The sequence below is a fragment of the Triticum aestivum genome, chromosome 2B (assembly GCF_018294505.1).
Source record: "Triticum aestivum cultivar Chinese Spring chromosome 2B, IWGSC CS RefSeq v2.1, whole genome shotgun sequence".
Classification (NCBI taxonomy): domain Eukaryota; kingdom Viridiplantae; phylum Streptophyta; class Magnoliopsida; order Poales; family Poaceae; genus Triticum; species Triticum aestivum.
This window is the reverse complement of record NC_057798.1, coordinates 775034779-775046875: the sequence shown is the minus strand read 5'-3', so window position 1 is coordinate 775046875 and position 12097 is coordinate 775034779. Positions and strand designations below refer to the sequence as shown.

Sequence of the window (12097 nt, the reverse complement as noted above, 5' to 3'; positions counted from 1 at the left end):
ATCATACTTTTTTTTCCAATCTTTGATTGTCATGCCTTCATCGATTTTAGAAATCCGGTATGAACAGGAGTGATTCGTAGGATGACATGGCCATAAGTTTAAAACATCAAGGCACCTTTCAGAAACATCAGATGAGGCACACAATCCTTCAGGATTTTCTGTTGAAAACATAGTAATAACTTCGTAGTTAGCAATGTAGTTGAGTTTTAGAAGAATTTATGCAAAAGATGCACGGATGTCATAATAGTAAAAAAATCTTACCATGACATCTCCATGGATGTTACCGTAGTTCAACACGTGCGCTAGTGGCATGTAATGACCATAGTGTGGAGGAATTTGATAATAGATATTGTAATTCTCAAGATCATTAACAAATGAGATCAGATGATTTTTCTCCTGATAAGTTAATTCTGAGCCATCGGTGTAGTAGGTTATGTCTACCATCTTCCGCACATTTTTTGAAGAATGAAAATAAGCTATCAACGGAAATAAGTTGTCAACTATTTTGAAATAAATAATATAAATTACTTAATAACTATGTTTGAGAAACTCACATTGCGGTAAAATTGGAAGCGTATCAACAAGGACCCAAATGTCCATATTATCTTGCTCGATGTCAGGATCACCAAGATCCATGTTGACAAGCATACCCTCATGAAAAGCATACGTCTTGCAAAGTGCTTCCCAATTTGGGCAACCAAAATAGGTTACGCTCTCAGAATTGTATAGGTTTACATCAAAATCCATACCATGATGGGTCCTTAGCTGAATTATCTTTGTTTCCATACTTTCATGATCTTCAAAATCCATCATATCCAATACATACCATCTTGCATGGCATGGGATAAGCTAGTCTAACTGTAAAAGACGAAAATTACACGTTGAAGAAGCAGAAGTCGTGCTTAATTACGAAAAAACACTTGTCGTCATTGCGTACCGTTTCAACATCAAAGGTCTCCTAGAGCTTAATGCTGAAGCACGGACCTTGTACCAGGTGAGGCCTATCGCATAGACCCCTGTCGTCGTCGCACCAGTCGCACTCCGTCAGGAGACTTTCATCATCCAACGACGACATCACGACATTTCCTATGTTCATAATTTAAAGATTAAACTTTTACAATTAAATATATGTACTACAAAAACTAGATCATTATTATTCATCACGTGTTGACTATCAGTTTGTCGAGTCTTTTCTTGAAAACTCTCAGCTCACGTCGTGTATACATTCGACCGTTGGTGATGATCGCTCCTCCTTCCGTCTCCAAGTGCATTACACCAAAATGTTTAGCACACGAGAACGAAGGATAAGCGACCCCCATAACAACAGCTGTGATTCTTCGTCCTCTCATATATGGCGGAGACTCCCCCTCACTGATTCCTCTCTGACATTTGCGGCCGTCAGTGATGGTCCTTACTCCTCCTTCCCCTAGTTCATAACAAAGGTATATCACAAGGAGAAGAAGGAGATGGTGGTATGTTTGTATTCTCATTGCTCTGTTATAGAAGCATTCTAGGTGTCATTTTCATCTTGCCATTTTCCCTACTCCTCGAAAGTCAAGAATTTTGTTTCTCATGAATTTTGTTCACAAAACAGATTATTATCATGGAAATACTACTATAACTTTTAACCATTGACTGAAGAATGTGTATGACAAATCTGCAGTGGGAAGTGGAAAGAATTGGATACGAAGGCTGCTTATGTCGGGCATATACGCTCGATGAACTATCCTATATTTGTTCGCGGTAATGTAAAATAATTAGTTTTGTTGTTCTTTTGTTGTTCTCCTGTAAACTCCATATTTTCTCCAATGCTTATGTATGTGTATCTTGTCTTATGTTCCCATCAAAATCAATTATCCGAATTGGTACTACTATGGACGCTACAACTAGGGGGGCGCTCCCCCCCCCCCCCCCCCCCCCGAACATGGCTTTCCTCTACTGAGTAGTTACAATTACTAGTAACTTCGTCCATGCGCCGTGTTTTCATACTATGGCTTGTATCTATGATTTCCCCTACTAGGCATAACATTATTTGAATTTTTTTTATCCTTGTTCTTGACTGACAACAATGAAGGGTACTTAAAGGTGTACCCATGGAAACATTGGTCATCAGTGTTGACCTATATTCTTGGTGATTTGCAAATATGTGTCATAGGAATATTTTTGTGAAGGGACAAACTTGCTTGGCAAGTAGGATGGAACATTCAACTATTAGCAATTGTCTACTCGTAAGTGTTTTCCAGAATGTGTTCAATTTTACAAATCCCTTACTGTTGCTTGAACTTTCATTACTTTGTCAAATCTAATCGATAATTCCACCATATGTATAAGCTAATATTAGTTTAAGAAGCAAAAATCAAGCAAACCAAGCAAGATAGGTTCTGATTGTAGATATAGAAGAACTTGTAAGGAAAAGAATGGTTATAGATTATTTTGTGGTGTATTCAACCTTTATTCTATCTACCAGAATCAGGGCCTATTTGATTCGCAGGATTCTAAGAACATGGGAATAAGTATTGGAATGGCATGATCATCTCAATCCTATAGGATTTTGGTTTGATTACATCAGAGGAAAAACAAAGTACATATTCTTTCAAACAGGTTTGAGTGCATGGTAAACTAAAATCCTCATTGCTTTGTTATAGAAGCATTCTAGGTGTCGTTTTCATCTTGCCATTTTCCCTATTCCTTGAAAGGTCAAGAATTTTGTTTCTCATGAATTTTGTTAACGAAACAGATTATTATCATGGAAATACTGCTATAACTTTGAACCATTGACTCAAGAATATGTATGAGAAATTTGCAGAGGGAAGTGGAAAGAATTGAATACGAAGGCTCTTCTATGGCTCTTCATCAATGCTTTTGTCGGGCATATACGCTCGATGAACTATCCTATATATGTTCGCACCGATATAAAATAATTAGTTTTGTAGTTCTTTAGTTGTTGTCCGGCAAACTCCATATTTTCTCCAATGCTTATATAAACTAGGGGGCGCTCGCCCCCCCCCCCCCCCCATTCCATCTTTCCTCTACTGATTAGTTACAATTACTAGTAACTTCATCCTTGTGCTGTGTTTTTGTACTAAGGCTTGTATCTATGATTTCCCCTAATTGGCATAACAATATTTGAATTTTTTTTATCCTTGTTCTTGACCGGTATCAGTGAAGAGTACTTAAAGGTGTACCCACGTAAACATTGGTCATCAATATTGACCTGTATTCTTGGTGATTTGCAAATATGTGCCATAGGAATATTTTTATGAAGGGACAACTTGCTTGGCAAGTAGGATGGAACATTCAACTATTAGCAATTGTCTACTCAGTAAGTCTTTTCCAGAATGTGTTCAATTTTACAAATCTCTTACTATTGCCTGAATTTTCATTACTTTGTCAAATCTAATTGATAATTCCACTATATGTATAAGCTAATATTAGTTTACCGAGCAAAAATCAAGCAACCCAAGAAAGATAGGTTCTGATTGTAGATATGGGAGAACTTGTAAGGAAAAGATTGGTTAGAGAGTATTTTGTGGTGTATTCAACATTTATTCTATCTACTAGAATCAGGGCCTATTTGATTCGCATGATTATAAGAACATGTGAATAAGTATTCGAATGGCATGCTCATCTCTATTCTATAGGATTTTGGTTTGATTGCATCAGAGGAAAAACAAAGTATTCTTTCAAAGAGGTTTGAGTGCATGCTAGAAATCCTACGGGAAATTGTACAAAGAAATCCTTATGAAAAATTCCTATAGAATTCAGTCCTATGAATAAACAAGCAACATAGGAAGAATTCCTAAGGATTATAATCCTCCAAAATTCCTATAAAAATGCTATGAATCCAAGGATCCCAATGGGCATATCATTGTTAAAAGTTAAATGTCAACTTAGTTCAAAATTGTAAAAACTTGCTTACGAGGACTTCCTATATGGTTCGAGATCCAACCCCTTCATGATGCTGAATATTAAAAGCATTTGTTTCTATTTCTTTATTAACTTGACAGTTAAAAACAATATGAAATAATTGGCACATACTTGATTTTGAACGTAGGCTGGACTTGGCACAACCGCTAAGTATTGGTTGAATCTATATATTGTGGAAAAGTGGGGCCCTGTATTTCTATCAATGTTTAGCACATTATCAATTGTCTCCACCATGGTTCTTGGGGCATTATTACTAGGAGAAAGCATCACGTTGGGAGGTAGGTGTATTTTGGTCTAGTATTTGGACTCATATTCAAATATTTTTGTTTTCTTCTATGTATTTATGTATGTATGTATAATGTATTACTCCCTTTGTCCCAAAATAAGTGTCTCAACTTTGTACTAGCTCTAGTATAAATTTGTACTAAGTTTAAGACACTTATTTTGGGACGGCGGGAGTATAAATTTATAAATGGACATATTGTCTCTGTCCCCGGGGTGTGTGTATTCTCAATGTAGCTTCCATTATCTAACAAAGTTACACAAAATTGCAAAGTGTGACTTGAAGACACAATAGCAAGAAGTATATTTGTTTGTGGAGTTTTCATCATGAATGCCGAACTGAATTTCGAATTCAGATACTTGAAAAGTTCAGGCGAAGCGTGGCACGGAGGGCACCCCTCTCCCTCCCATCCCACCATGCCGCCGCCTCCCATCTCAGGCGAGATCCGGCGGGCGGCGATGAAGCGCCCGGCCCTGCTCGCCGTCCCGGCCGTCCTCCTCCTCTCCCTCTCCTTCCTCCTCCTCAGGCCGTCCTCCTCCCCGCCCCTCCTCCCCTCCGCGCGCACCACCGACCCCGGCCCCGGCCACCGCCGCCGCCTGAACGTCTACGTCGCCGACCTCCCGCGCGCGCTCAACCACGGCCTGCTCGACCTCTACTGGTCGCTCCCGGCCGCCGACGCCCGCATCCCGGCCTCCTCCGACCCGGACCACCCGCCGCCGCGCGGCCACCCGCCCTACCCCGCCAGCCCCCTCATCAGGCAGTACAGCGCCGAGTACTGGCTCCTGTGCTCCCTCCTCGGCCCCGCCGCCCCCGCGTCCGCGGTGGTGAGGGTCGTCGCCGACTGGAGGGAGGCCGACGTCGTCTTCGTCCCCTTCTTCGCCACGCTCTCCGCGGAGATGGAGCTCGGCTGGGGCACCACCAAGGGCGCCTTCCGCAGGAAGGAGGGGAATGGTGACTACCGCCGCCAGCGGGAGGTCGTCGACCGCGTCACCGCGCACCAGGCCTGGCGCCGGTCCGGCGGCCGCGACCACGTCTTCGTCCTCACAGGTAATTAGGCTGGGCCGGTGGGGAATTGCGAATCCTATCCTTGTAAAGTTGTAATGCACTAATCCAGAGAGAAATTAGAAAGAATGTTTGCATACTTTGAATCAAGGTTAGCATAGCTGGTTAAGTTTCATGGTTTCTTGATGGTTTTCTCAGCCAAGGAAGTGACTTACTATGAAATCGCACTAGTTAGTAAGAAACCTATGTGGATCATGCAAGTCTGTGTGTGCCTAGTAGAGCAGCTCAGTATAGGTTAGAAAAATAGGAGAGAAACTAATATTAGCACAGTTCAGTAAAGGAGAGAAACATTGTACTTTTATGCAAGTGAAGTGAAGCTGAAGCATTTGGTGTATTGTTTATGTCTTGGTGAAGATTGATTTGCCTAGCAGCTTATTTTTCTTTTGGATGCTCAGGTCGTGTTAAATACTGAGGCATTCTTTGACAGACCCTATGGCAATGTGGCATGTCCGGGCGGAGATTGCTCCAGCAATTCTACTGGTGGTTGATTTTGGCGGGTGGTACAAACTCGATTCAAAATCTGCAGGCGGCAACTCTTCTCATATGATACAGCACACTCAAGTGTCATTGCTGAAAGATGTCATTGTGCCTTACACACATTTGCTGCCTACCCTGCACCTATCAGAAAATATGGATCGCCCCACTCTTCTGTACTTCAAGGGAGCCAAGCACAGGCATCGGGTTTGTACTATTAATCATAAAATAAAGCTCCTGTTTTATGCATTATATTAGGAAAGGTTTATCTGCTATCTGGATTACATCTTGTACTTGGCTACTCACTTGCATTTCATCATTAATTTCATAGAAAGGCGGTCAAACATGTACATATAGTGTTTGTAATTTACTTCTTGACCCTGGGTTATATCGTTTTTATCTGTAATCAGCTTTGAAATTCCTGAAATTGTTTATCACCTATGTATTATCTGAAACTGGCTCTCTAAATAAAAAGAATAAACATATGGTAAATTCTTCATTCTACTTAAAAATCTTCTAGGTCTCTGTTATATGTGAGGCTAGCCTTTTCAAATATAGATGTTTGCCTCTCTTTTCCATATCTAAATTTATTCCAGGAAGTATCATTTGAAGCATTGTGCCTAAAAAACACTGAAAATCATTTTGCTTATAGGACTTTATCGCTTATGCAGTGTACATTCGTAGAACTCCTGAGGTTCTCTGTAAAGATCAATAGTGACAATAGAAACACATGATTAAACTAGCACTAGGTTGTTCCGTTGTTTTGTATATCTGAGGGAATCATAACTAACTTCAGCCTAGCTTATACTGCTTGCAAAATAATAATTAAAGCCATTTATCTGATCAATCCGTTTATTTGTTTTCAGGGTGGTTTGGTGCGTGAAAAACTGTGGGACTTGATGGTTAACGAGCCTGATGTTGTCATGGAAGAAGGTTTTCCTAATGCCACAGGACGTGAACAATCAATAAAAGGGATGCGGACATCAGAGTTTTGCTTGCACCCAGCTGGTGACACCCCAAGTTCATGCCGTCTCTTTGACGCTGTTGCAAGTCTTTGCATACCCGTCATTGTCAGCGATGACATTGAGCTTCCTTTCGAAGGGATGATAGACTACACAGAATTCTCCATTTTTGTGTCAGTCGGTAACGCAATGAGACCCAAATGGCTAACGAACTACCTAAGGAATATCTCCAAGCAGCAGAAGGATGAATTCAGAAGAAACCTGGCTGGAGTCCAGCATATCTTTGAGTACGAAAACAGTCACCATAGTAGCAAGGACTCTGACCCAGAAAATGGTGCTGTGAACCACATATGGAAGAAGATTCATCAGAAGTTGCCGATGATTCAAGAAGCAGTCACCCGGGAGAAGCGGAAGCCTGAAGGCGCATCGATCCCACTTCGGTGCCATTGTACCTGACCATCTCTCTTAGCCACCGATCCTCCACGAAAAGCTCAGCGGACTGCAAGTCAATTAATTTTTTCCCTGGTAGTTGCAAATATGAGCATGTAACAGTAGGCCAAAGCTTCTTCATCCGTTTTGCACTATTTAGGAATGATTTCCCATATTGCTCCATGAGTTGTTGTACGGGGTTTGTTTGTTCACTGAAGAAATTGTCCATTTGGAATGAATTGAGAAGGCTGGATACGGATTGATGTATATTGGTACAAATTGTTGAAAACAAAATAACAAATGTTTAGACATGGGTGTCCTGATGCCTATTTTTTTGCTTCAAAGGGGAAAAGGGAGATGAGAGAACTTCTGGTGCCAGTACAGGAGGGGCTCAAAACATTTGTTCATATATTCAGTTTGCAGTGTTGCCAAACAACAGAAAGGCTACCAACATGGTGGCCAAGGGAACAGAGATATTGTCATCTACAACATCAGTTACAGGAATACACTCCACCACAGTGGCTGCCAGCGCAACGAGAACCAGTTTACCAATCGCCTGATCCCAGCTGACACGGATGTAACCAAGCCACGAGAAATAGGACAGCATCCTGCAACAAGAAAACAGAGAGAATACATCAGCAACGCGTGCGATATTCTGTCTATGACAACGGGAGTGCGTCGCAAGAACCCTACAGTGCAGATAGCAGGAACCCGGAGATGAACATCGCGGCGCTCCCGACCCAGCTCTTCTTGTCGTTGAATGGCAGCTTCAGCGAGCCGAACCTTCTCCCGACAATGTCAGCAAAGCCTGTGAAGCCAACATCCAAGCAGATGCAGAAACTCAGTGAAATGAACAGATTGTCAAGTATAATGGGGTGTTACAGGAGCAGTAAACCATTTCGGTCTTACCGTCGCCGCCGCTCATCATTGACAAGGAGACGATCCCGATCGGGGAGTCCCGCCAGAAGACTAGAACAATGATCAGTAGCACGATGACATAGTAGAGAGGGCCTCGCAGCAATTCCCTGCCAGAGACCGTAATAGATTGTATCAGGGAGGCGCCGTCTCAAATAAGAACAGAGGATCACAACTGAATATCATCGCTGGCACATTGGGATTAATTACTCTCGTTTTCCTTCACGGGTCACAGATTTGACAAGAGCTTCGTCGGAGTAGAAGCCGAGGCCGTAGGTGAGAAGCCTGACGCTGTTGAGGAACGGGACTACCGCCGCAAAGAACCGTGCGCCGGTCGAATTGCTGCAAGAACAGAGCATGCCTATCTTAAGATCTCTACTGATGCAAGCATTTTGAGCATAGGAGGTTGGACACAGCTGGGGGAGTACCTGAAGAGTGGCCATGAAGCCATGAAAAAGACCCCGGATAGCACGTGCACAACCTTCCTGCTCAAGCTCTGCCTTCAATGGTGACAGGTAGTACCACAAGTTAGTAGCAAGCAAACAGGGATCCAAACGAGGTACTACTAGTTATCAATCCATTCGTGTTCGATCAATCCAAATAATTACTTAGACCATTTTTTACTGCACATGCTGAGATTCAGTCGTTAGTTTAGAATAAGACAGGTAAGCTCAATCTGGACGACCTGTAACTGAATCAAGTTCAGTAAGCGCGTAGGAACCTTCCTAGTGCTGGATCGATTGATGTTTCTCTTAGAAGATGGTCAGAGGGAGGCTCTAGTGAATAGTGATTGACGTTAGTGCGTGCTACGTACTCCCTCCGATCCAAAATAAGTGCCGTGGTTTTAGTTTGGATCGGAGGGAATGGTGTGGTAAAGTTCACTAAATGGACCGCATCGTCAGTGAGTTACCACCACGCACTAACGGGAGGTCGGGCGAGAGAGCGGATTGCACGAGACCTGTTGGACGAGGCGGCGCTCGGTGAGCGCGTCGAAGGCGCGCACGAGGGAGTAGGCCCCGGCCGTGACGAGCAGCGTGGCGCCGCCGTCCCGCAGCAGCGTCGCCCCCACCGGCGCCGAGGCCGCGAGCGCCCCCGCCACGGCCGGGACGGCGGCTGCGACGACCCACCGCGTCGGTCTGTTCCTCCGGAGCGCCGGGGCCACGGCGAGGTCGGGGGCGGAGATGGACCGCGAAAGCAGCAGCGAGGTCGGGGAGGAGGGGAGCGCCGGGCGCGCCGCCGCCATGAGAAGAGAAGAGGAGTGGGCGGTGGAGGGAGACAGGGACGCGACGAGGGAGCGGGCGGGGAGGGAAGCGGGTTTGTCGGGGCGCGCGCGCGGGGACGGCGATTGGATCGGAGGATATTTTTTAAACGTGACCGGATCCGAGCAGGAGGAACAGTGGCTGGTTGGTTGGTTGGACGCGGCGGCGTACTTCCCGTGCGGTGCGCGGTCCCGTCCCGGTGAATCTAGCGGCAGCGGAACCCCGCCGCCGCACTGGCCAGTAGGCAGGCGGGGCCAGATGGACCCAAGTGGACAGCGCCGATGGTGCCCAACGGGACTGGCTGCGCTGTCCACCGTCCCTACTCCCTAGGCTTGCTTGGCGAGCATCACCCGTCAAGAACATTTTTTCCCTCAAAAAAAAAAATACTTGTCCATTTAGTGATAGATACATCCATTTTATCCATTTTGTAGGACAAGTATTTCCGGACGGAGGGAGTATGACTTATTGCCCGATTACATCATCTTATAATACTTGTTCTAATAAGTTAGAGGTCTGCTCGCTTGTCAGCAGCTCCCCTAGAGAAAGGCGGCAACAGCCCCGCTGCCGGCGATCACTCCAGCAACCATATCCCGCCCACGCCGCACTGTCCCCATGCGGGAGAGCCTCGTCCTGCTGCATTTCGTCCCGCCGCCGCCACCGGTGGACCAACCGCGACGCCAGCGAAGCGAAGTTTCCCCTCCTCCCGGCGGGATTCGTGCTCCTTCCGTTCTGTAGCTTTTAATATACAGACCATTGCTTTTAGTTTCTACACCGTTGCTTTTAGGTGATCGTAGCTTTTAAGTTCAGTTCTGTTGCTTTTAATATACTGACCGTAGCTTTTAGGTTCTACACCGTTGCTGTTAGGTGACCGTAGCTTTTAATTTCAGCTATGTAGCTTTTAATATATAGACCATAGCTTTTAGGTTCTACACCGTTGCTGTTAGGTTACCGTAGCTTTTAAGTTCAGTTCAGTTGCTTTTAATATACAGCCCGCAGCTTTTAAGTCCCTATTATACCATGTGCCTGCGGCCAGTACGGAGGTGCGCCCGCGGCCAGTTCCGCGATTGCCGCCCGAAGGGTGGGGAATTTGTCAGCGAAGAAGGAGGACAGTAGGGCGGGCTCAAGGACATCCATTGGCAGATGATCAAGTAAGGTGTGGTCGGTGCTTGTGCTTCCATGGCGGCGAGAGTGAAATCTGTATACAAAACACACCGATTAATATAGTTCAAATGTGATCCAAGCTCTCTCAGATTTTAGCAAGTCCGACTCATTGAAATTGTACGCCAATACCCTGATGTTAATTTAACATACATTTCCTTATTCTTGTTGTCAGATGGGCACAGAATTTTATGAGACCATGTTCATCAAAGGAGCCCGAACTGAGACTGAGGATGATCTGAACCAATTGTTCGAAGGTACAATGCTACCTCTCTTTGGTGTAGCGAGTTAATTCTTTTATCCATGATCGTTCTGTGGTGAGTTCTATCTCTTTGTGTTCTTCCATCATCCATAGGATCAATCGACAGAGGTAGAGGTGGTTCAGAAATTGAAGGACAGAGTTTGTGCACTTTTTGGCATCCACCATCGCCCGATTCAAGCCCAATGCTAGTGGAGAAGATGGTGGCGCCGGTTGTCACCCGCGCCTCCCTCCCATGCTTCCACTACCAGCCAAGCACCTCCTCGGAGATGCCATCTCATGGAGTGCCGCGTCGTCCACACACTGCTCCAGTCCAGCTCGGACGAGGAGGACGATGTTGGTCCGGCATAAATGCAGGATAGGCCCTTCACAGATGCGATACATGCTGAGCCGAGGTGGCCAGTGTTGGAAATATGCCCTAGAGGCAATAATAAAAGTATTATTATATTTCATTGTTCATGATAATTGTCTTTTATTCATGCTATAACTGTATTATCCGGAAATCGTAATACACGTGTGAATACTTAGACCACACTATGTCCCTGGTAAGCCTCTAGTTGACCAGCTCGTTGTGATCAACAGATAGTCATGGTTTCCTGACTATGGACATTGGATGTCGTTGATAACGGGATCACATCATTAGGAGAATGATGTGATGGACAAGACCCAATCCTAAGCATAGCATAAAGATCGTGTAGTTCGTTTTGCTAGAGCTTTGCAAGTGTCAAGTATCTCTTCCTTCGACCATGAGATCGTGTAACTCCCGGATACCGTAAGAGTGCCTTGGGTGTATCAAACGTCACAACGTAACTGGGTGACTATAAAGGTGCATTACAGGTATCTCCGAAAGTAGCTGTTGGGTTGACACGGATCGAGACTGGGATTTTGTCACTCCGTATGACGGAGAGGTATCTCTGGGCCCACTCGGTAATGCATCATCATATTGAGCTCAATGTGACCAAGGTGTTGGACACGGGATCATGCATTACGGTACGAGTAAAGTGACTTGCCGGTAACGAGACTGAACAAGGTATTGGGATACCGACGATCGAGTCTCGGGCAAGTAACGTACCGATTGACAAAGGGAATTGCATACAGGGTTTGATCGAATCCTCGACATCGTGGTTCATCCGATGACAACATCGAGGAGCATGTGGGAGCCATCATGGGTATCCAGATCCCGCTGATGGTTATTGACTGAGAGCGTCTCGGTCATGTCTGCATGTCTCCCGAACCCGTAGGGTCTACACACTTAAGGTTCGGTGACGCTAGGGTTATGAAGATATGTATATGCAGAAACCCGAATGTTGTTCGGAGTCCCGGATGAGATCCCGGACGTCACGAGGAGTTCCGGAATGGTCCGGAGGTA

The 12097-nt window shown here is 45.0% G+C and overlaps 2 protein-coding genes across 2 annotated transcripts; one reads left to right on the top strand and one right to left on the bottom strand.

The window, feature by feature from the left end:
* Positions 1-4569: 4569 nt before the first annotated feature.
* Positions 4570-7448, top strand: LOC123047316 (probable arabinosyltransferase ARAD1). The gene is made up of 3 exons (XM_044470834.1): positions 4570-5257; positions 5700-5953; positions 6613-7448. Exons 1-3 carry the CDS (start codon positions 4627-4629, stop codon positions 7162-7164), a joined length of 1437 nt encoding a protein of 478 aa, XP_044326769.1. The 5' UTR covers positions 4570-4626; the 3' UTR covers positions 7165-7448.
* Positions 7449-7520: 72 nt separating this feature from the next.
* LOC123047317 (probable phytol kinase, chloroplastic) lies at positions 7521-9618 on the bottom strand. Its single transcript, XM_044470835.1, has 6 exons — positions 9011-9618; positions 8481-8548; positions 8263-8394; positions 8047-8162; positions 7831-7945; positions 7521-7745 (listed from the first exon to the last, which is right to left on the bottom strand). The coding sequence occupies exons 1-6, from the start codon at positions 9293-9295 to the stop codon at positions 7550-7552; spliced, it is 912 nt and encodes a 303-aa protein (XP_044326770.1). The 5' UTR covers positions 9296-9618; the 3' UTR covers positions 7521-7549.
* Positions 9619-12097: the final 2479 nt, after the last annotated feature.

Bases quoted from the DNA above. Each gene is read 5' to 3' on its own strand.
- LOC123047316 (XM_044470834.1), top strand. From the start codon at position 4,627: ATGCCGCCGCCTCCCATCTCAGGCGAGATCCGGCGGGCGGCGATGAAG. The intron at 5,258-5,699 runs GTAATTAGGCTG...ATTCTTTGACAG, and splicing joins CCACGTCTTCGTCCTCACAG to ACCCTATGGCAATGTGGCAT. The intron at 5,954-6,612 runs GTTTGTACTATT...ATTTGTTTTCAG, and splicing joins GAGCCAAGCACAGGCATCGG to GGTGGTTTGGTGCGTGAAAA.
- LOC123047317 (XM_044470835.1), bottom strand. From the start codon at position 9,295: ATGGCGGCGGCGCGCCCGGCGCTCCCCTCCTCCCCGACCTCGCTGCTG. The intron at 8,395-8,480 runs GTACTCCCCCAG...CTGTTCTTGCAG, and splicing joins GCTTCATGGCCACTCTTCAG to CAATTCGACCGGCGCACGGT. The intron at 7,746-7,830 runs GTAGGGTTCTTG...TTCTTGTTGCAG, and splicing joins GGGTTCCTGCTATCTGCACT to GATGCTGTCCTATTTCTCGT.